This window comes from Phodopus roborovskii, unplaced genomic scaffold, assembly GCF_943737965.1.
Source record: "Phodopus roborovskii unplaced genomic scaffold, PHOROB, whole genome shotgun sequence".
Lineage (NCBI taxonomy): Eukaryota > Metazoa > Chordata > Mammalia > Rodentia > Cricetidae > Phodopus > Phodopus roborovskii.
In genome coordinates, this window is record NW_026125851.1 from 53,919 (window position 1) to 78,485 (window position 24,567).

General features: G+C 46.3%; 2 protein-coding genes across 2 annotated transcripts; both read right to left on the reverse strand.

The window, feature by feature from the left end:
* Positions 1 to 3,253: 3,253 nt before the first annotated feature.
* Cd320 (CD320 molecule) lies at positions 3,254 to 8,576 on the reverse strand. Its single transcript, XM_051178777.1, has 5 exons — positions 8,380 to 8,576; positions 5,646 to 5,771; positions 4,288 to 4,521; positions 3,842 to 4,003; positions 3,254 to 3,715 (listed from the first exon to the last, which is right to left on the reverse strand). Exons 1-5 carry the CDS (start codon positions 8,522 to 8,524, stop codon positions 3,573 to 3,575), a joined length of 810 nt encoding a protein of 269 aa, XP_051034734.1. The 5' UTR covers positions 8,525 to 8,576; the 3' UTR covers positions 3,254 to 3,572.
* A 2,965-nt stretch (positions 8,577 to 11,541) lies between these two features.
* Ndufa7 (NADH:ubiquinone oxidoreductase subunit A7) lies at positions 11,542 to 23,250 on the reverse strand. The gene is made up of 4 exons (XM_051178778.1): positions 23,125 to 23,250; positions 22,328 to 22,377; positions 17,814 to 17,963; positions 11,542 to 11,752 (listed from the first exon to the last, which is right to left on the reverse strand). Exons 1-4 carry the CDS (start codon positions 23,173 to 23,175, stop codon positions 11,662 to 11,664), a joined length of 342 nt encoding a protein of 113 aa, XP_051034735.1. The 5' UTR covers positions 23,176 to 23,250; the 3' UTR covers positions 11,542 to 11,661.
* Between the last annotated feature and the right edge of the window lie 1,317 nt (positions 23,251 to 24,567).

Sequence of the window (24,567 nt, forward strand, 5' to 3'; positions counted from 1 at the left end):
GATGAAAGTCTCTCAGAACTAGACCACACAACACTGAATATGCCAAATGCCACTGGACTGTGAGCTTTGAGGTGGTTAATGGTTAATTTTAAATTATGTGAATCTTCCTCTTCAACAAAGGAAAGGAAAAATGGTTAGAATTAGACAAAGATACGCAACAGCCCTCTCTAACCTCCTCTACTCTCCCCATCTTTCCACACAAGGGCCTGGCACACCCCTTCCTAGCTACCTTGACACCACTTAGAATATACCGAGCCTTCACCAACCACATGCTCAAACCTGTGCCCACACAGATAACATCAGCCTCTACATGACATCCCTGAAGATTCCCACTGCATGTTCAAGTCCATGACTGGTGTGAGAATGGCACTCCGGTTACCTAGGAACCTTCCTATTTGCCAAAGTACAGCCACCCTTCCCCCTAAGTACAACAATAAGAGTAAAGGAGAAAAAAGATGTAGCTAGAAACATAGCTCAGTAGAATGGCTGCATAAACACAGTGTAATCTGTTTTGGAACCTGAGGTAATCCCCCTGCCTCAACTCACTCTTGTAATACCTGGGATTACAACCACAGCTGGCTGTATGCATGCACCTGGCATACACAAAGCCTTGGGTTCCATCCCCAGCAACCCCATAAAGCCAGGCATGGTGGTACATGCCTATAATCCTAGCACTGGGGAGAGAGAGGCAAGCAGAAACAATAGTTCAAAGTCATCCTCAGCTACATGGTGAGTTCAAGACCACTACGGATTACATGAGACCCTGTTTCCAAGTGAGAGATCCTAACTGGGAAACCTCTGCTTTACACCTTGGGACTCCCAATAACTTAACAGCCAGTTCAGTTCACCAGGCACATGAAGGAGCCCAACTCTCACATACAGATAAAAGATATCCCCCACATACTGACACAAAGTCAGCCCTACCCCCAGAGATGGCAGCTGGAACTAGCTGGGACAACCACACATTGCAGAACCACAGTGAGACAGAACACCATGATAGTACACAGCAATAATCCCAACAGTTAGGGAAACTGAGCCAGATCAGTCAGGAGTTTGAGGATAGCCTCTACTACAAAGAGACACTCCATTCAACTGAAATATATGAACACCACAGTAGGTTGTTTGGAACCACTAAGTATCAGGTGGTTTGTTTGCTCCAATGAGAACCCAAACACTCCAGATAACTCCAGATCCCAGATGTCTGCACAGGTAACAGGTGAATTTATAGCCTAACATGGACAATTACACCATTGTGGGCAACTGTAGCCTGTGGCTGACAGACACATCATCTCATCTCCCTAATTTCAGATATAGACAGACAGTTGAATAGATAGGAACTATCTATCCAGCTGGCCTGAAGTTCAAAATATTCCTGTCTAAAAACTGAAGTTACATAAGTGATTTTTATAGCTCTCTACAATACTCTGTTGGTCAAACTGGGGGGCCCAAGTGTCAGTCTATAGAGCCAAGGAAAACCTTGTCTCCCACCTACCTCCAATAGGCCCTACCATCAGTCAATGCACCACCCTCCTGGCTGAAGTATCAACTGCTATTTCAAACACCCAGACCCAACAACACTGCCCAAATCCATACTTTGCTTTACCCACCTTCCCCTATAAGGGACCAGAAGAGCAGGGACCCAGAGTCAAAGCAGTGCCCACCTTCAGAAGCCTTCCTGGTGCACACTCCCTTCCTCTGCACCTAGCATCTCTGTTGGTAGTCAATTACTGCCTACCAGGTATCTGAGCTCCAGGAATTCTTTCTGTTGAGATTTGTGTGTGTATTGTGGTGGGTGGAAGCTCAAGCAAGAGTGTGTGTGCATGTGTTTGTGTGTGTGGGTGTGCATGTGTGTGTGTGTGTGTGTGTGTGTGTGTGTGTGTGCCACTGTAGCTGTGGGTGCAGGTGCATATGTGAATACATATATATATATATATATATATGTTTATATGTATGTATGTATATGTATACTGAAGTCTGAGTTTAAAAGGTGGGTGTGTATGGAGGAGTTTGTATGTATGCCTGTGTGTAGACACACATTAGAAAGTCTGCATGCACATCTATGTATGCATCTGCATGTGGATACCTGAGGTTAATGACAGGAATCATCCTGGATTATTCTTCCAACATATTCAATGAGGCAGGATCTCACTAGTCATCTTGCTCTAGGCATCCTGCCTCTTGGGCTGGACTGACAGACAGGCCAACACACTCACCCAGGATTTACATGGGTTTAGGGGATGAAAACTATGTTTCCATGCTTGTACAACAAGTGCTTTAAACACTGAGACATATCCCCAACCCCTCCCCTTTATTTTTGAGACAGGGTTTCTCTATGAATCTCCAACTCTCAAGCTAGACTATCTGGCCAGCAAGTGCCTGGAATCCTCCTGTCTTCGTACCCACCCCAGCAATAAGATCACGGACAAATCCAGCTTTCTACATAGGGATCTGAACTCAGGTCCTCTTGCTTGCAGTCTCAGAGCTCAGATACTCATCATAAGACCCCAGGTTAATAAGAGCCACCAAAGATGCCAGAGATGTATCTCCTCTGCCAGTGGGGGGACTCCCAACAGTCTCCACCGATGCACTTAGGAATTTAAGGGCTAAAGATCTCAGAAGAACTTTGCCTTGTTACTCAGAAATGAAGCTGTTATGTTAACTGCATTTTCTTGTTCTCTGCATTGTTCATGCTCAGGCATCTGGGACCTCAATTACCACCTGGGGACAGACCTTATCTACCAGGACTAACTCACTGCTAGACAGTAAACAACCTGCTAGCCTAGAACAGAGGAAAGATCTCCCTGTACAGCCCAGACATTCCTTAAACTCCAGATCTTCATGCCTTAACCTTTCCAGTGCTAGGATTACAGGTATGCACCATCAAGCCTATTACTTCTAATTCTCCTACTTCCCCTTTCCAAGTGCTGGGATTATGGCCTTGCAACAACAGGAAATAGCCAAGTTCAAATCAGGATTACCCAGCTTCCATGTCACAGAAGAAGCAGCCATGACAGATGAGTCCCCAATGAGGAGACACCACCTCAGCTCTCCTCTTCTTCTGTTAAGCCCACTGTTAACACAGGTGAACTCAACACCCATTCCCACTTTCCACAGGAGGCAGAGTAGTGGAGGACATGTCTAGAACACAGTCCCATGTTCTCTTGGCTGAAGGCTCCCTCTTGGAGGGTGAAAGGGGATCCAGAAGAAACCCCAGGCTGCCCAGGCCAAGGGAAACAGAGGCTCAAAGCAAGCAAAGGAGGTAAAGAAAGTTTAATCACCACCCATCAGTGTGAGCAGCAGGAGTGTCTAAGCCATAGTGGCCCATTTCTTGGAACCATCCTGGGGCCGGCCCCTCAGTCCTAGCTTATAGCAGTTCTCCATCCAAGCTCCCCACAGACAAGGGGAATATTGAGGACCCCCAGTCTCTAGGACCACATCTGTAGGAGCTTAAAATCAAAGTTCTCTGTGGCCAAAAGTGCCCAGGTCTTGAGAAGCCAGCAGCTGCCTGCATGTCCCACTGTGGCTTTGCCCCGGTCTGACTGCACTTGGGGCCAGGTGGTGACCACGTGTCCTCAGATCAGTGAGGTTTTCCTTTCTGACAGCAGCAGAGACTCCTTCACAGCCACCAACAGCCCTGACGGGGGCAGGTAACCATGACTTCGGAGTCGTAACAATATGAGGAGGGTGGCAGAAACCAGGATAGCACTCAACACCCCTGTGGGGGACAGACAGATGGTCAGAGGAGTGGGGCAAGGAAGGTAGAAACTATCAATGCTAATATGTGGATAGCCTAGGCCCCTCCAATCATCCCAAACTCCTCACATGGGAAGGCCTATCTTACCAGCAGCTGCAATAACCCCATAGGCATTTGGGTTTCGGGAAGAGTCCCCAGCAGAAGCAACTGTTGCATTCCTGAGAAAGGTCTCATTCTCCAGGGTCATTGGAGTCCTCGTAGTTGTGGCATTCTCCTCCTGGGAGATCTTGTCAGTTTCTGTATTGGTGTCTGCAATAAGCCCAGGCATCAGTAGTTGAGAGGCTTAGCAGAGGAGTACATAGAGGTTCCAGGTGCCAACTTTTAAAACTCATCCTGATCTAAAACTGAACAGAGCTGGTGGGAAATCACTGCCCCTGATGATGTCTTGTCCTCCACCACAGGGATGAAGGCCTGGGAGCAATGCATGTGTTCACACCCTCAATCTGGTTACACAAGGGAAGTTAACAAATGTCCGTAAGTAACTTCCAGTCCTCCCCACCCACACAAGTATACCAAGATCGAAGGGCACATACCACAGCTGAGCTCATCACTGGAGTCAGGACAGTCTGAGTGGCCGTCACAGCGCCATGTGTGTGGAATACAGACATCAACCAGCTTACAACGCAGCTGCCCCTCATGACAGGGCTGGTGGCTGCAGTTGAGAAGGTTCTTGTCAAAGCCAGCAGGACAACCACTGATGTTGTCACAGGAGCAAGGAAGGGTAGCCAGCGGTTGGCACTGCCCTTTCTGAGCACATGGCTCAATCCCTGAAACATAGGGTCAATCAGGTTCCGAACATCCATGAAAGTATAATGGGCATGGTGGTGCATACCTTTAATCCCAAAACTCAGAAGGCACAGGAAGTCCCTGAGTTTGAGGCCAGTCTAGTCTACATAGTGAGTTCTAAGACAATCAGGACTATGTAGAGAAACCCACAAAAAAAAAAAAAAAAAAAAGGGAAGCCCAGTACTTCAGTTGTCAAATTCCCTCTAAATCTCAGCTTCTAAAAGCAGCTGACTGAGCTGTGACTGGTATCTCACTACTTTAATCCCAGCACTCAAGAGGCAAAGCAGGTAGATCTCGTGTGAGTTTGAAGCCAGCCAGGAATATATAAAATAAAATAAAAGCTTCCCCAGGGCTGAGTAGGTACCTCAATGAGTAAGTGCTTGCAGCACCAGCATGACTGAATTTGATCCCTAGTACCCATGGAAATGACAGGTGCAGCAGTGCACAAACCTAGTCACAATGCTAAGTGTTCAGAGACAGGTGGATCCTGGGCACTGTTGAGCCAGCCCATCTAGCTGTAACTGGAAGCCCAAATTTTAGTGAAAGATGGACTTAAAAAAATAAGGTGGAGAGCAATAGAGGAAGATACCCAAGTCAACCTCTGGCCTCCATGCACACACAACATGCCGACACACACACACACACGTACCCAGACACACACTAAATAAAATTAATAAAACAGCTGACCCTGTATATAAAGTGTTGTCCTATGTAAAGTCTACCTGCTGCTCTTGTAAATCCCACCTTCCAACATCTAGTCTTCCTACATTTAATTCCCTTATTTGCCCAACCTCCCTACATGCCTGCCTTAAGACTCCAGATCGTTTGTTTTTTTTGTTTTTTATTTCAGACAAGGTCTCACTATGTAGCTCTGGTTGGCCTGGAACTCTCTGTACAAATGTCACCTGCCTCTGCCTCCAGAGTGCTGTGAGTAAAGGCAAGCCCAATAGTCTAGACTCCTCCACCTTGCCTTGCTTTGTCAGCCCCACTCACCCAAACCTATAACCACAGCCTTTTCATAATCCATATCCCCATAACTTTTCATAATCCCTCACCCAAGTTCAACTTTCCATTCAGAAACCCCTCTTCAGGGATGGCCACTTACTACACTCTTCCTCATCACTGCCATCAGAGCAGTCTGGATCCCCATCGCAGCGCCAGGAAAGGGGCACACAGAAGCCACTGGCAATACACTGGAAGTTGTCTGTCGGACAAGAGCCAGCTCTGGGACCTGAGAGATGAAGATAAATGAGGCCTTGGGGGAGGGAGGCAGGGGAACAGCTCATGGTTATGAGCTGCAATCAGCTACAGACAAGCCATGAATAAGGGTACAGAAACTACATTGGCAGTCACTCTCTGCAGAGCACTGGATGTGTTGTTTGGGCCCCAGAAGTTCATGCATGCTGCTAAGTACCCAGTGCTACAGTCTCCAGTCTATCAAAATTATATGACCACACAGAGCTGGTGACAAATCAAACCCCAGGTCTCACTGACCCTTGAAAATTTACTAAGCTCCAAATGGCCAGTCTACATATACAGAAGACCTCCAAACTCATGTTTATACAGGCTGAGGGAGAAGCCATTCCCCAACATGCTCTGCAAGTGGCTCAGAGTCAAATTCAGCGGGACCTATTCTAACCCACCTGCTTAGCAAAGGGAAGACTGAGACCCTGCCCAAAAGCCAGGCATGGTACTATATGCCTGCAATCTCAGCACTCAGGAGTTTGGACATAAGAGGATGCTGAGTTCCAGGCCAGCCAGAGCTACATAGGAAGACCCTATCTTAAAACAAGTAAACACACCTAGTCACCAAGCCCTGGTTGCCTCATCACCTATGTTCTTCCCAGGTTAAAACACTCTGCATGACCTAAACATGTCACCTCTTAACTGGACCCCTAGTACCTAATCTCTACCAGGATCTCACCCACTATCCCCTGGCAGGCAGACTCTCTCACAACCAAATCTAAATCCCTTCCTTCTTCATCACACTCCCTTTCCCTCTATCCTGGCCTCCTCCTCAGTTCATCTAAGAGCCTTGACTCATTTTCACCACAGGGCCTTTGCATGTGCCTCCCTCAGCCTAAAGGCCCTTCCCTCCCCTTCTTCCACTCTGTATTCAGGTGACAGGGGGGATATCTAGACACTTTTGCATATTAGGCAAACACTACCGCTGAGAAATACCCCAAATACTCCCTACCCCATCCTTCTACCCTACACCTGTGATTCTTCTGCAGCCTTCAGATCTCAGCTTACATCTTGGGCAGTGTCTCATGCATCCCATGAAGCTCTGGATCCCACAAATAACAACAGCCCCCAACTACTAACATCAAGCCTCCTATTGACTGGAAGGTCAGAGACATAGCCTCATGACCCTGCTCAGGTCAGTGTGCGACAGTGTGTGGACAAGAGGTCATGTGAGGGTCCACATTGAGTCCAGATGAAATATAAGCCTTTCCTGGACTCTGAACAGGGAGGCTAGGGCTATTTGCTGATCTAAGAGGGGCAGGCAGTGAAGGGATCTGGTACTTGAACCAGCAAGAAGGAAAGTGGGTTAGAGCAACCCACCTTACACACAGGGCTTCCAAGACCCATCCCTCTCCCTCTCTGCAGTCAAAAGCAATTACGCTTGCATACCATGGAGCTGAAGAACTGAAGACAAGCCCTGGCCACCTTCATTTCCCGCCTCAGGCATAGCCTCCTCCCCATACCTAACAGTTCACAGTCCTGACAATTCAGAATTCCTCTCCCTGATGTTCTGGATTTCCTTGGAGTGGGCACAGAGCAGAGCAGCCCCTGCCTCATTAGGCAATTTATCAGGCAGGAGTTAAAAAAAATCCACGATTTCTCCTCCAGGCCTATTACCTCATCTGTAAGCTGAACACTGAAGGCCAGGCATAATGGTGCTAACCTGTAACTCCTGCTCTTAGGAAGCTGGAACAAGAGAACTGCTTGAAGCTACAGACCAGCAAAAGTGGGAGGAGGCTGGTACTCTACAGACCCATAAAACTCTGCAGGAGGCACAAGCTGCAGTCCAACCTGTGTCACACAGTGAGACCCTGTCTCAAAAATAAGAGCGAGTGCCTGCCTTTAGTCCCAGCTCTCTGGAGGCAGAGCCAAGCAGATCTCTATAAGTTAAAGCCCAACCTGGTATACTTGGTGAATTCCAGGTCAGCCAGAGTTACAAAGAGAGACTGACGTTGTCTCAAAAAACTCAAAGCAACATTTAAAAAAAAAAAAAACAAAAAAAACAAAAAACAAAACACTACACTCCAAACAGTAAGGCCTATTTTCCTATAGAGTATACGGTCAGATAGAACGGACATCCTGTTCCTGCCGAGGGCAGTAGCCTGACAGTGTGTGGGGAGCACAAGTGAAATAAATACACTCCAGGGCCCTTTCTCCTCGTTCTCTGAGGCAGAAATCCAAGGAGAAACGGAAGCTCTGGATGCTCAAAAGAACAGCCACAGAAGTTCATGCTCAGGACCGAGGGTTTCACGGAGGTATACCTGCTGCAGGAAGGTGCCAGGTGACCAGCCCTGCATGGTAAGAGGTCAAACAAAATCAGAAACGTTTAAGTCTTCCAGCACACACTGGGCTGAAGGACGGCTTGGAGGTGACATGAGGCAGAGCGGGAAGAAGGGGTAAGCTGGGAACGGGACAGCAGAAGACAGGAGACACCCACGCAGAAGTCCCCTCAAAAGACACATCAGGGCTGGCTTTCCCCACGCTAAATCCATGCTGGAGGAGTGTCTGAGACGGATGGGTGGCACAACCAATAGTGAGGCGATGCCATGGCGCGGGGGCGGGGCGAAAGCGGTGTAGGGACGGGGGTCACTCACCCGAGACCTGGACCTGGGTCAGGGCAAGGGCTGGGGCCGGGGTTGGGGCCGGGGCCGGGACAGCCTCTAGTCCTAGTCCAAGACCAAACAACAGCCGCAGCGTTAGGCCCAGGGCCGCTGCCCGCTCCGCTCCACCCCGCGCCATCCAACCGCTAGCCGTACCGCTCCAGCCGCGGCAACACGCCGTGTGAGGGATGCGCTGACTCTCGCGCACGCGCACATAAAGGCAGGGGGAGTGGCACCTGCGAGCCTGTGCCGTAAGTACCAGAATACATGGGAACGAGAATATACAACTCTTCCCGGCTTTTTCCCAGCAGTAGTCTGATGGGTTTGGTGACCTGGGCCTGTGTACTTCTACTCTACAAGCTGAGGAAAAGTATCACAAGATCAAGGACAACTTAGGCAATTAAAGGAGACCCTAAGTCAGAACAAAAATCACTCAGGAACCAGGGAATAGTTGAATGGAAGACTACTTGCGTAAGTAATTAGGAGGTTATAGCTTTAATCCCCAGGACTAAGAAGAAAATACCTCATCAACTTGAAATAACTTCCAGAGCTATAAATGAACTTATTAATTTTGACCTAGACTTCACATGCAAACTACTCCAAATATAACTGCCCAATGGTCCTAACGAATATGGCAGCCACACCCTATAGACACTCCCCCAGTAGGTACCTCCTCCAGCTGCTTTGGTGACACCTACAGATTTTACAGTCCATTTACTTTATTTCACTTTATTGTCTAGTTACCCACGAGAATACCAGCTGCAGATGGTTCGGGATGTTGGGTTCCTGATTGCAGTGTCCTTGATGGCTGGCATATGCATATGGAATGAACATAGTTACTGGCTTCCAACCTGAGCGGTCCCATCCCAACCTCTCAGACTTGAGACAGTTTTCTGACATTCTCCTCCTTGGACGGTAGGAGATAGATACAAGATTAGCAGCCTTTGGGTTTTCTTATCCAACTTGCATACAGTGGGTACATTAAGTCTGCCATCCATTATGACTAGTGATTTTGTAATGGTAGTGTTCTGTTGGTCTAAGAGAGGTTTTCAATGCATAACGCAAGCAGGCCTTAAACTGGTGATCCTCCTGTCTTGGCCTCCTAAGTATTGGGATTACAGTCATGTACCACCACACCCAGTTCAGTGTTTTCTTCTTCACTCTATTTTCCCACAGTCCTACCTTCAGAATTTGTGACACTACCTCCCAGCAGAGCTGGGGACAAGTCACTGCCCTCAGTGGGCAAGTTCTCCAAAATATAGACTTCAAGTCAAGAATTTCACACCAAGATTCCATTTGCAGATGGATGGCCTGTCTTCTCACTGAAAAACGTTAAGGTTATAACTGTTTTTGGTGTGTATTGTCTCACCAATTTCTAGAGGAAAGGAAATAATATGCAATGGTGTTCAGATGCAGAGGGATACAAACAGGATAAATAGGACTGCCCAGGAAAGGGAGGGGAGCATCATGCTCTTGAGGTTCAGTATCTTAGTGGAGGGACATTGGGCAGACCCTGGATTTGCAGAGTGATGCAATGTACTTGCAAACTAGAGTTCACAGCCAGTTCTCAGTGAGCCTAAGACAGTGCTTAGTGTCAAAGATCACCTCGAAGAACTGCTCAAGAGATGAGGGCACACAAAGACAATAAATCCTGTAACCTTAGAACATGGAGGCTGAGGAGGGAAGACTTCAATAACTTCAAATCAGCCTAGGCTACTAAGTAAGTTCCAAGTATGGACTGGAGACGGAGTTCAGTGGTAGAATGTGGCCTAGCATCCACCAACCCATGTCTTCCATCCCCATCCCCAGCATCCTATAAAACAGGGGTGAGGACACACACTAGTAATCCTAGCATTGAGGGAGCACAAGCAGGAGGATCTGAAGTCCCAAGAACATCCTCCAATACTCAGATAACTTGAGGCCAGCTTGGGCTACATAAGACCCTGTCTCCAAAAAAAAAAAAAAAAAAAAAAAAAAAGGAAGAAAAACCAGCCAGGCACAGTAGCACATGCCTTTAATCCCAGAATTTAAGGCAGAAGCAGCTAGATTGAAGCCAGCCTGGTCTACAGAGTGAGTTCCAGGGCAGCCAGGGCTACACAGAGAAACTGTCTTTAAAAACTTAAAAGGGAAAAAAAAAAAAAAAGGAAAACCAGTATGAACAGCCCTTGGTCCAGGAATGAGCATGAATCATTCAAGGCAGTTCCTAGCCCCAAAAAGAACCCAGACATCTTTCTTACACAACTCCTGCATGAAATTTCATCAGAGTCATTAAAATTACACAGAAATTTTCAATGCCACATATTGCCTGGGGCCTCTATGAGCTCTCCGGTTGCCTTCCCAGTGGCCTCTGACCCTGTGACCACTGTTCCTCTCCCTTTTGACCTCCTTTCTGAATCTAGTATGTCCTTTTCCCCCAACCAAATCCAACATCCTCAATAGAGCCTGCAGATGAGGCATCTGTAACTTACTCCAGGGCATTGACACCTGGTCAAGTCTATGACCTTTCTCCCTTTGCTCTCAGCTTCCAGAGAGCTCTGGTCTCAACACTCTGTCAGCACCCTTTCTTGTGGCAGTATTCTGTTAGACTGAGATAGGTTCTCAATCTATAACCCAAGCTGGCCTCAAACTGGCAATCCTCTTGCCTCAGCCTCCTAAGTACTGAGGTTAGAGTCATGCACCACCACACTCAATTAGGTGTTTTATTCACACATTTGTCATAGTTCTACCTTCAAGAGTCACAGACTTACTTAAGGGTTACAGGGTCGTTGCACAGGACAGCAATGATATTCACCTAGCTTAGTACATGCAGAGATTATAGGCACAGATCAACAGCCACCAAGAACTCATCTTAAAAGTGGGGAGAGGGAGCTGGCAAGATGGCTCACAAGTAAAAGTGCTAGCTTCAAAAGGCTGACACCTGAATTCCATCCAAAGAACCCAAAGATGACATGCAGTGGCTCAAACCTGTAATCCCATCACTCCTACAGCAGCTAGCCTAAAGTACACAGCATGGCAAAAACAAAAGACCCTGCCTCAACAAGGTGGAAAACCAATTCCCAAGTTGTCCTCTCACTCCATGGATGCTGCAGCATGTACTCACGTACCCTACACAGACATGGTAATAGATCAAATCAATAAATACAAGAAAAGACAGAATGGAAGTAATGTGAGCTCTGTGTATTTGTTATAAATTAGGTCACACTCTCCCCAGAGAAAATCCAAGGAGGAAAAGTGTCAGGTGGCCCTGATGACCCGGCAAAGTAGCTTGGGACAGTGTCACAGGTATGGCTGGTCTTTGGATAGCTCCCATCTCTTCATTGGAGGAGCAGGCGTCACTGCCTTCTTCTCAGTGGCAGCAACAGCAGAGCTGCAAGAAAAAGACACACCCAGTTAGTGCCAGGTCTGCAGAAAACACTGGGGAGGGAGCTTTTTGTTTATTATTTGTTGTTTTCTTCCATTTTAATTTTTTTACTGAAAATAAATTTTTTTCTATACAACATATTCTCATCAGCTTCCTCTGTCATCTCCTTCCAGATTCTACCTCCCCCATCCATCCAACGCCACGCCTTCTTTCTCTTTATAAAACTGGCATATAAAAGCAATCAAACCCAAAAAAAGAAAAAAAAGAAAAACACATACAAAAAAAGAAAAAAGAAATACACAGACACACACAGAGGCACCCATAAAACACAAAATTGGAAACCATAATACATAAGCAAAAGATCTGCAAGATTAAAACATGCCCAAACAAAGCACTATGAGACAAAATCTCCAAAACTACCACTATTTGTTTTGTGCTGGCCATCTACTGCCATGCATGGGAATTACCCTTTGCAAGCAGCTGTCAAATGGAGACAAGTTCTGGGGTAAGAATGCGGCTCATATCTAGCTCCCCTCTCAGTGCTGGGACCCCATCTGGTTAGAACCTATGCAGGCCCTGTGCATGTTGCCAGACTCTGCAAGGTCACATGTATGTAAGTCCTGCTGTGTCTGTAAAGCACTGCTTCCCTGGTGCCCTGCATGCCTACTGGCTCTTTCCATCTTTCAGCCTCTCCCTTCTGTACAGTTCCCTGAGCCCTGGGAAAGGAGTATAATGAAGGCATCCCATATAGGACTGAAAGTTCCACTCTCTGAACTGTCTGTATTAGCAGTGTGGAAGGACTTTTTCTTTTTTTCTTTTGTTTTTTGTTTCCTTTTGTTTTTGTTTTGTTTTGTTTTTCATGACAGGGTTTCTCTGTGTTAACAGCCCTTGCTATCTTGGAACTCACTTTGTAGCCTAGGCTAGCCTCGAACTCTCATAGATTCACCTGGTTACTTGCCTTTCTAACCCTAGTTCCCTCATTTGTAAAGGTGGTCATGCCCACCCTGCCACTAATGCACCAGCTGAGCTTTCTGAATAAGGAGCACAGAGGGAATGCATCTCAGAATGCCCAATCCTTTCCCAATGAAGTCCTGGAGCTGGCAGGGGCCATGAAAATCCTCAGTCAGCCTGCCCTGACTGTCAGCCCAGAACCCAACCTTGAACAGCTTGAACCCTCCCAAAGAAGGAAACCTGGGACAACATATCAAAGCCCATTCTGAAGCCAAAGTCTGTAGACTCCTCCCCTCATCTCTTACCTACACCCTCTCACCCACCCCTACCTACTCCACCACCCCCCACTCTCTCCCACCTCCTCCCACCCCCAGACCCTAAACCACTCCAGGCCCTGAGCTTCATTTCCCTTCTCCCAGCTTTCCTTTCCAATACAACCCAGCCATTTCTGCCAAGCACTCTTTTGGCTCCACCCTCTGGATTTGCCTCCCTCTCCCAATCCCCTCTTCTCCTCTCTCATTCTCTCTCCTCTCATGGTCCAGTCTATTCTGGCCATGTTTCTGTCTGTACCTTACCAGATGCCTCTGGCTGAATTCTCCCTCGTATCTACAATAAAAACCTTCTCCTCAACCATACCTAGGAGCAGTCAGGCCTTCATGTTCATTCACTGGGTAATAGTTATCCACTGTTCTTTCTCAGGGAGTAGGGACCACACAAACATTCCATAGCAGGTGTACACAGGCACAGTACTAGAGACACAGGCTAGCCCTTGAGCCGGTGGAGCTGAGTATGAAATGTAAACACACAATCCCAACACTTAAGACCAGACAAGACTGGCCAGTCTGGTCTACAAAATGAGTCCCAGGACAGCCAAGACAGCCAAGAGAAACCCTGTCTTGGAAAAAAAAAAAAAAAAAGAATGGAAGGAAGGAGGGAAGCAGGGAGGGAGGGAGGGAGGAAGAGAAGGAGGGAGGGAGGGAGGAAGGAAGGAAGGAAGGAAGGAAGGAGGGAAGGAAGGAAAGAGGGAAGGAAGGAAGGGAGGGAACAAGCAAGCAAGAAAACACCAGACTGGGCTGCATAGAAAAACCTTATCTAAAACTACTGGGGGGGGGGGGGAGAGTAGTTAAATGTCATGCACCTATAGTACCAGCTACTTAAAAAGAGTCAAAGCAAACAACTAGATTAGGTCCCCTGAGTCCAAGAGTTCAAGGACAGCCAAGGCAAAATAGTAATGTGTACTTTTACTATCCAGCTCTTAAAAATATAAAGACAAGGCTGGGCATGGAGAAACATGCCACGATGGCTATTCATAGTTGTCAACTTGACTATATCTGGAATTAACTAAAACCCAAATGACTGGGCACACCTGTGAGGGGTCTTTCTTAATTAAATCATTTGAAGCAGGAAGATCATCTTCTAACCTAGATCTGAGATGGGAAGATAAACCTTCAATCAAGATCTTTAGAGATGGGACAATCTACCTTTAATGTAGACCACACCTTCTGCTGGCATCCTACATAAGGACCCGAAAGAAGGAAGCTCTCTCTCTGCCTGCTTGCTTTCTCATTAGCAAGTCTGGATTTAGAGCCTACTTCAGGATTCTGAACTATACTAAAGACCACTTGAGACATCCAGCCTCTAGCATGTCAAAAGCCCTGGGTTCAACCCCCAGCATCACAAGCTAAGTGTGGTAGAACATCCCTGTCAGCATTTGGGAGCTGAAGGTAGGGGAATTATGAATTCAAGTTCTCAGATACACAGTAAATAGGAAGCCAACCTGGACTACATGCAAACTCAGTCTCAAAAATAAAAGAAAATAATAAATATGCTGACGGCTGGGTGATGGCTTAGTAGGTAGAAGTGCTTGCTGTGCAAGCCTACAAACTAAATTTGATCCCTAGAAAACCCACATAAAAAGCTCTACATGGCAGTATGTATCTGTAACCCCAACACTCCTACAAAGTGATGAGACACAGAGCCAAATCATGGGCCAACTAGCCTTTAGCACACAGCACGGTAGAACAAACAAAATGTTGCCTGAACAAGGTTAAAGGAGAAAACCAACTCCCAAAAACTGTCCTCTGACCTTCACACACTCTGTAATGTATATACCCATTCACTCTCTCTCATTCTTCTCCCCACTCATACACATACATACACCATACACAAAATAAAACTTGTTTAGTTTTTTGTCTGTTTTTTGAGACAGGGTTTTTCTGTCTAATCTTGGCTGTCCTGAAACTCTCTGTAGACCAAGCTGGCCTCAAACTCAGAACTTGCCATGCCTCTGACTGTCTCTACCTCCCAAAGACTGGAATTAAAGGAATCACCACAACCGTCAAACTTTTTTTCTTTTTTTTTAGCATAGGGTTGGAGAGGTGGCTTAGCAGTAATCCAGCTTACTGTCCTTACAGAAGATCCAAGTTCAGTTCCTTAGACACACATCAGGTGGCCCACAAGAACCTGTTACTCTGCAGGGAGATCTGAGGACACATGCCTCTAAGGGCACATGCACTCATATGGACAGACTTACACACATGCAATTAAAACAGTAAAAATAAATCTTGGGGCTGGAGCATGGGCAGTTCTTTCAGAAGACCCAGGTTTAGTATCAGCACTCACATGGCAGCTCACAACTAACTGTAATTCCATTCCAGTTCCAAGGGACTAGATGCCCTCTTTTGGTCTCTGCAGTTACCAGGCATGCATGTAATGCAAAGATCTATTTGCAGGCAAAACATGCATATACATAAAAGTAAACAGGTTCTTTCTAAAGCAATCTTTTTTTTTTTTTTTTTTTTTTTTTTTTTTTTCCAAGACAGGGTTTCTCTTCGTAGGCCTGGCTGTTCTGGAACTTGCCCTCTAGACCAGGCTGGCCTCAAACTCAAGAGATCAGCCAGTCTCTGGCTCCCAAGTACTGGGATTAAAGGCATGGGCCACCACAACCAAAAAAAAAAAAAAAAAAATCTTGAATAAAAAGAAAAGGCTGGTACCCTAGGATCTCAGTGAATTGCCTGGATGGCCTAGGCTGTTGACCTGTCTGGGCATCAATTCTCTGTTCTACAACAGTTATCAGGAATCAAGTATGGCATGAACTGTATTCATCAGCTCACTAAGGAAAAGCTATCTATGTTCACAAGACAAAAACACTGTGCACATGCTCTATCTTTAACTGGTTTTTCTTTGTGATCCCAGAATTAGTCAGTATCTCATTCTGTGTATGCATGGTATGAATGCTTCTGTGTGAGAGTGTATCAATGTGTGTGTCATTCCTCAAGCAACATCCACCTTTTCCTTGAGTCATCTGGCCCAAGGACCTATTTCTGCCACCACAATGCTGAGATAACAAATGTAAATCTTATAATCAGCTTCTGGGGATCAAAATCAGGTTCTAAAAGAACTTCACCACCTGAGCCATCACCTCAGCATCTTTTTTAAAATAACATGTAAGGAATATGCGGAAGGGTACATCTGTGGGTACGTATACTTATGGAATCTAGTAGAGGGCACTGAATCTCTTGGAGCTGGAGTTACAGGTTGTAAGCCCATCTATACAGGTGCTGACAGAATGGTTCCCCTGCGAGAGCATTACAAAACCTTAGCCACTGGGCCATCTCTCCAGCCCCTTTTTGTTGGGTCTGTTAGCTTGTTTGCTTACTTTCTTCCTTGTTTGGGACAGGGTCCTGGTTGGTCTAGAACTCAGTATGTATACCAGGCTGGCTTCCAACTTGCAGCCATCCTCCAGCTCTGCCTTGAGTACTGGCATATGCAAGATGTATGCCACTGCATCTGGCCTCAACACCTCATTCTATTGTTTTGTTCTATGTGTATGGGTATGTCTATGTGTGTATAGGTATGTCTATGTGTATGGGCCTATCTATGTGTATGAGTAATTGCCTACACATATATGTGTATGTGCATATACCACCTGCATGTTTGGTAACTACAGAGCCAAAATAGGGCATCAGATCCCCTGGAACTGGAGTTAAAGAAAGTCATGAGTTGCCATGGGAACCCTACCCATGTCTTCTGCAAGATCAACAAGTGCTCTTAAATGCTGCAATATCGCCAGCCCTCACACCTCATTCTCTAAAACAAAACTTGGTAAATACAGAAGAGGCTGGCTTATAGACAAGAAAGGGCTAAAAGAAGCAGAAGCCACACAAAAAGATGGGTCAGTTCAAAGTTACCTTCCTTACAAAAGCTAAACCACAGGGGACTTCTTTATCATGCCAGCTAAAACTGGTCTACCAGGGAACTGGCTGTGATCTTTCACCTGGTTTCTCAGAAGGCTGGATAAACAACTAAGCTTCACATAAGTTTATGTCTGTTGTCTTGGCCTGCTGGATCTAGTGCAGAAACTCATTCCAGACTATGTCTTCTATGAACCTCATGAAACACTACTGTCATCCTCATTCAGAACTTGAGGACATGAACCAAATAGGGCTTTTTCTCTTGGGTTCCTTTGGAGTTCTCATCATCATTATTTTTGAAAATTTGTGGGGGCTAGGGGCATGCTATGGCACATGTGTAGAAGTCAGAAGACAAGTACCTTACCCACTTAAGACACCTTACCTGCCCCTAACTATATCACCCAGAAGGACCTGGAATTTGCAAACTTCCTGCCTCAGTATGTCTTTACCTCCCTAAAACTGGGATTACAAGTACACTACCAGGCCTGACTTTTGTTTGCTTTGGTTTTTGGAGACAGGGTTTCTCTGTATTGCTTTGGAGCCTGTCCTGGAACTCGCTTTGTAGACCATGCTGGCTTCAAACTCACAGAGATCTGCCTGGCTCTGCTTCCCGAGTGCTGGGATTAAAGGTGTACGCCTCCAACACCAGCGCCTGGCTTTTTTTAATGTGGATTCTGGTGATCAAACTCAGGTCTCAGTACTTACAAGGCAAGCTTACTAAGTGAGCTATATTCTTAGCCCTGGCCTGAATTCTTGATTCTCTTGTTGTAGCCTCCTGAATACAGGAATCACATGCCTGTCCGACCACAGCTAGCTGATAAAATGGCTTTGGAGAAACCACCTTTCAACCTGCAGGGGAGGAAAGGCCAGTGGCAGAAGGGAATGCTGCAGAGTTCTAGACAGGGAAGATTGAGGGTCCTCACCTCTCAGCTGTCTTGCCCGACACCAGGGCCTTCTGTGAAGACATGATGATTGACGGAGGCACAACTTCCCGGCGGCCATCCCGAGTGCAGTAGTAATTGTTGGACAGCTTGTGACTGGGGCCCACAGGGAGCTTAGGAGGTGGCTGGGTCCTGAGGAAAAAGATGTTGGCATTGAAACAAACCCTCAGCAGCTCTCACTGCCACAGCTCACATAAAAGACTGAGAATCGGGAGCTACAAAGAAGGCTGTAGGCCAGAGATATGTCATACACTATTACATTATATGCCTAGGTCTGGGACAGGAAAACATGGAGCATACACTTATCTACATGAAAAGGTCTTCAAAGCCAGGCTGAGAAGTATGCTCCAGCCCAGCCACCCTACGTCTCTACAGAGGACCCTTCCTGAAGTTCCCAAGTCAAGGAGAGACCTAGACATGCTCCTATTCCCTACACAAAGCTAAGCTGTGAAGTGGCCTTCCCTCCACCTGAAGGTGTTCAGGAAATCAGGCAAGAGTGCCAGGTTGTAGCCAACCCTATCCATTTACAGTCCAATTACAGTCCACAACACCAAGCCACAGCCCCAGATTACTCAACTGAAGTGGCTCCCCCCGCACCTCCCCCCCTCGGCTCCCACCCCCAAAACCAGGGTGTGGAACTTTTGAGTTCCCTATTATCTCAGGAACCCTTTGAAGAACCCTGCTGGGATAAAGGCTAGCTACTCAAAGAACACCTTGCCCTGGAACCTGTCCAAATCTCTGCACTTACTGCCACTGTGTGGTCTGCTGCCAAAATTCCCTGTAGAGGGAAGTAGATGGGTTATATGAAACAAAGCTCAGTCCAGCCTTGGGTTAAACTTTAGGCTTACCAAGAAATCTGAAGCCTTGAAACACTGAGCTTCAAACAAAAGAGGAATTTCCTGGGACAATGATCATAAAAAGTTTTGGATTTTGTTTATTTGACCACATTGTCAAAAAGTATTTTAACTGGCAGTTTTAAGTTCTTAAAAATTTGAAAGCCATTCTATTTTTAAAATATGAAATGTAAGTGTATTTGAGAGGTGGAAGCAAGAGAATCAGTTCAAGGTCATTCTACGCAACATGAGTCCCAAGTCAGCATGTGCCACATTGAGACTGTCTCAAAAACAAAAAACAAGGGCTAGAGTGATTCAGCTGTTAAGGGTGAGTGCTCTACAATCACAGGAACAGAGTGCAGATCCCAGCATATGCATAACAAGCAAGGCATCCCACAAATGCCTGCAACTCCAATCTCAGGGACCCAGTGCCTTCTCCTGGCCTCTGCATGCACACAGGCACAGCCCCAGACACACATACACATAAATAAATGAAATCCTTTTTCCATTGAGACATGATATTTGGCTGTCCTGGAATTCTATGTTGACAAAGACTGCTGGCCTCAAATTCTGAGGTCCACTTGCCTCTGTGCCTCTGTGTCCCAGACCTAGGATTTATGGCCTACACCACTATTCCTAGCTTAAAATTTCCTGAAATTAGCCAAGCATGGTGGTGCACACTTTTTATTCCAGTACTTAGAAGGCAGAGAAAGGCAGATATCTAAGTTCAAGACCATACAAGTCTACAAAGCAAGTTCCAGGATACCCAGGGCTATACAAAGAAACCCTACCAAAAAAAAAAAAAAAAAAAAAGTTTTTGTTTTCAAAACAAGGTTTCTCTGTGTATCAGTCCTAGCTGTCCTGGAACTCACTATGTAGACCAGGCTGGCCTCAAACTCAGAGATTTTCCTGCTTGCCTCCTGCCTCCTGAGTGATGAAATTAAAGGCATGTGTCACTAATGCCCAGCCAAAAACATTCTTTTCTTTTTTCAATACATTCTTTAAATTAAGAAAGTAGAAAAGATAAGATAAAATGAGATGGCTAGACTCTGGGTGCACCACTATAGTCTCATTACTCAAAAGACCAAAGTAGGAGGGAGGTCCAGAGCTCAAAAGTGGCCCGGCCAAATAACAACTTCCAGGACAGCCTGAGCTGCATAGTGATACCCTGTCTTTGAAAAAAACAATGGGGCTGGAGAGATGGCACAATGATTAGCACTTGTTCTTTCAGAAACCTAAGTTCATTCCCAGCACTCATACAGTGGCTCACAACCATTCGCAACTCCAGTTCCAGGGGATCTAATGCCTTCGAGCCTCATGTATATTGCATGCATGTGGTTCACAGACATACATGCACACAAAACACCCACACATAAAATAATAAGTATTTTTAAAGAAAAACAAAGCAAGATGTGTCCTGGTACCTATGGCATTCAGAAGAAAGCATGAGATCTCCTGGAACTAGGATTACTGATGGTTGAGTTACCATGTGGGAACCAAATCCTGAGTTTCTGTTAGAGTAACAGTGCTCTACACAGTGAGCCATCTCAACAGCCCCCTGGCCTTATTTCTTCTGTGGATAATATTGTCTGGGAGGGAGAAACACTACAGGGAAGTAAATGCAGCAAGCACCTTTTTACTGATTTACTTAATACTACTTATTTATCTATTTACTTATTATGTTTTATTGAGACAGGTCTTTATATGTTAGTCTGAGCTGGTCTCTTAACTCTGATTTCCTGCCTGCCATGTGCTGTGTTGGCTGAGAATGTGTTACTATACCTGTCTAGGGAGAGTTTTACATTGTAGCCAGCAAGATGGCCCATTGGGTAAAGGTGCTTGCAGCCAAGTCTGCCAACCTAAATATCTCCAGACCAAATGGGAGAAAAAAAGAACCCCCACAAGTTTTTCTCTGACCTACACACAAACACACACACACAAATAAATGCAGTCATTTTAAAAAGAAAAAAATTACAATTATAGTTATAAAAGGACAAACAGTATGTCAAATTTAGAATTTGCCTGAAGAATGTATATGCTAAGCCATAGCTTTCTCTATTGGTATACAGTAAAGTAAAAAGAACTAGCCGCCTAATGCCAATACCCAAATGAATCACTAGAGGGCGCCCTTATCCTAAAGAAGCTGCTAGTTCTTGGCCTGTAATTCCCTAAAGGATCTCACTGAGTTCAAGGCCACCTGGGACTCGTGTTCCAAGGCAACCAGGACTATAATGTAAGATCCTGCCTCTGGCAGTCAACCCAGCCCATGGCAGGCAGATCAGAGTTAAGAGACCAGTTCAGGCTAACATATAAAGACCTGTCTCAGCTGGGCAGTGGTGGCCACGCCTTTAACCCCAGCACTTGGGAGGCAGAGGCAGGAGGATCTCTGTGAGTTTGAGACCAGCCTAGTCTATAAGACCTACTTTCTGTCTCAATAGAACATAAATAAGTAGTATTAAGTAAATCAGTAAAAAGGTGCATGCTGCATTTACTTCCTTGTAGTGTTTCTCCCTCCCAGACAATATTATCCACAGAAGAAATAAGGCCAAGGGGCTGTTGAGATGGCTCACTGTGTAGAGCACTGTTGATCTAACAGAAACCCAGGATTTGATTCCCACATGGTAACTCACAACCATCCATAACTCTGGTTCTAGGAGATCTCATGCTTTCTCCTGAATGCCACAGGTACCAGACACACATATGATAGACATACACTCATACAGGCATAACACTTATACATGCAGATGCAGACACAGACACACGCAGACACATAAATCTAAAACTATTTTTAAGAAAAAAAGATGAGTAAAAATTTAAGCTGTGGTCCAGTTGATAAAGTATTTACTGTGCATGAAGCTGTCTCCCGCACCACATAAACCTGGTATGGTGGTACACTCCTGGAATTCCCGCACCTGAGGCAGAAGCAGGATCATGAGTGTAAGGGCATACTCTGGGCTACATGACAAAGTTGGGGGCCAGGTTGGGTGCTCCCCTAGGCTTCTGGTGGGTTTTCAGAGGGGATCATTCTGAACCCAGCAAAGTGAGGCAGGGTCCTGTGAGCACTAAAGCCACCAACCCCACAAACCAAGAGTTTTCTTGTTTACTCTGGCATCCATGTCTGAGGACATGGCAAAGACTCCTCAATACATAAATGTATTTACAAATCAAGACTGGCCACTAAGTGACTTAAAGCAATAACTTAGCCTACCTGTGTCTCATTTTCCCCTCATCAGCAGCTTGAGAATGCAACATTTAATGTGTAGGGTCACAATGAAGACTACCCAAGATATCAACAAATAATGCAATCTATCTCCTGACTATTCCAAGGCAACCCAATAAAGTTAAAAGTAAATTTCTGCTTCCACAGCCTGGCAAGAAGGATCTCTCTGCCTAATGTTCCACGGAAAGTTCAGGAATAACAAATTTGAGGGTTTTTTGTTTCATTCATTTATTTTTCAGACAGGGTCTCACTATGTAGCCCTGGCTGGCCTGGAACTCACCACGTAAATCAAGCAGGCCTTGAATTCACAGTAATCAGCCTGCGTCTGTCTCCTGAGTGCTGAGATTAAAGGTTGTACCACCATGACCAGCCTCGTATTTAGGTTTGGTGGAAGACTGACAGGATGAGGGGCATGAGGCTGGCAGTAAGCTGGGCCTGCTCACCGCTTGGCGATCTCCTGGTACCGCAGCTGTAGCTTCGCCTGCAGGTCTTGCTGTGGGAGAAGGATAAGAGAGGTCAGACTGGTGGGAACCCCAGGACTGGGTTAGTGTACAGGGGTGGCCAGGCAGGATATGGAGAATACAGGCCCTGCAGATGAACGAGACAGCTGGGGCAGCGTACAGAACTTTACTGCTACATTTTCGAGCCTTTCCAAGATCGAACTTTAAAAGCCTCCCTCTTTCTCTTCTCCCTTTATCTTCTTTAGATACGGGTCAATACACTAAAAATGCTTGCCCTCTTAAGATCACACACCTAAACAGTTGCTTGCTGACCTGCAGTGCTGAATATGCCTCCTTTCCTGAACCCTAAAATGCATAGATAGCTACCTCCCTGCCTCTTGTTCATCTCCAAGTTCCTATCCAGGAACTGCCAAAATCTATAGGTTCCCTGACCTTAGTTCTCTTCCGAAACCTAAAAACTTGTCCTCGACCTTCCAAAACAGGAGAAGGCTACAGCCACAAGACTCAAAGCTAAGATACGGGGACGAGGAAACTCCGGGACAGAGAGTGAAGGGCGGGAGAGGAGGAGAGCAAGAGGAAGCTAAAGCCCGGTAAGCAGGGGGAAAGGGAATCCTAGGAAGCAGCCCAAAACATTTAGGACCTTGAGTCCCGGACTAATGGAGTCACAAACTGAGAAAACTTGGACTCCCCACTGAACTAAGGAGATGTGAAGCGGGAGAGGATTCGAGGAAACACAGAACCCGAATCCTTCCCGGCCCCAATCTGACAGGAGCACGTACCCCAGACGCCCAGTTCCGCAGCTTCTGGATGACGCGAGTAGCAGACGCCATGTTTCTTCCGCTCCGAAGGACGCCGGTGACGACTCTGTCCCGAGGACTGCTGGGTAGCGCTGCGGTCTCGCGAGAGCGGGAGCAGGGCGTGGCCAAGAGCGCGTTATAAAGTTGGTCCCCTGCTCACGTGACTCCTCTCCGCCAGATCGCCGCCATCATGGACACGAGTCGCGTGCAGCCCATCAAGCTGGCTAGGGTGAGGTGACTGCGGGGGCTTAGAAGCCTGGATGAAGGAGAAAGAAGAAAGCTGGGCCTGTCGGCTCTAACTGTCCCTTCTCTCCTGCAGGTAACCAAAGTGCTGGGCAGGACCGGTTCGCAGGGACAGTGCACACAGGTGAGCGGATGGGGACACCCGGACGACTTCCTGGGGTCTGAGCCCTCCTGCATGCTCAGCTTATTACTGGATTCGGTGACCTTTTATCCTGACTGCTAGGCTCACTTATGCTAGCACTCGGTAGCTGTCACGGTAAAGCGCCGGGGGGGACAAACGTGCCAAGCAGACAGTGCTTAACCGAGGTTTTATTGGAAGGAGGTAAGGAAAGAGAAAAGAGGTAAAGAGAGGCAAGAGAAGAGGGAGACATTAAAAGCACTGTGCTCAGCGAGCGAGAACGGGAATGAAAATGTAAGTAGGGAGAGAGGGAGGTATTTATTTTAAATGGATCCTTTGCACCTGCATGCGGACTAACAGTTACGGAACCCTGGGCTGACCAGGGTACTGTCTGAGTCCTTAGAGTAGCCAACGTGGGTATCTTAGTGCAGCTGTCTTTGAAGATCTTATTTTTAAAAAGATGCAGTGGGCTATGTGGCTATGTGTCCCTAGTAGACTTACTTAGCATACACATAACTGAAAAGACTGGGAGTCTAAGTCAGGAAGATCCCTGGGAGTTACAGAATGAGTGAGATCTAGTTCTGAAAAAATCTGAGACACGGTTGGTAGAGCACATCCCTGGCATGGAGTTTTTGGGTCCCCTGCACCACATAAAACCAAGAATGGTGAGGTGTGCCTTGTATCTCATTAGGTCTAATGATACCTTGACTGCTCTCCTAGGGAAAGAAAATATCTCGTTTATACTCCCACTCCCATCATAGCTTACTGAAGAGACTAAAGTAGTAGGATTCCCTATTTCTGGGCTAGCCTGGCATAGTATAAGTGGGAGGCTCAGATATATAATCCTAAACACTGAGGTAGGGAAAGGGTTATTGGAGTGGTGGTGTAATTCCAGAGGGCTCACTCAAGGTCAGATTGGGGTACAGAGTGAGACTCTGACTTTAAAACACCTTTTTTGTGTTCTTGGGTCACTTTTACCCAGGATCACAGACCTTTGAGCAATCTGGTTGTGCAGCTTCCTAAATTCTGGTGTAAGCCCTTTAATTGTTCCTGGTTGGGATGGG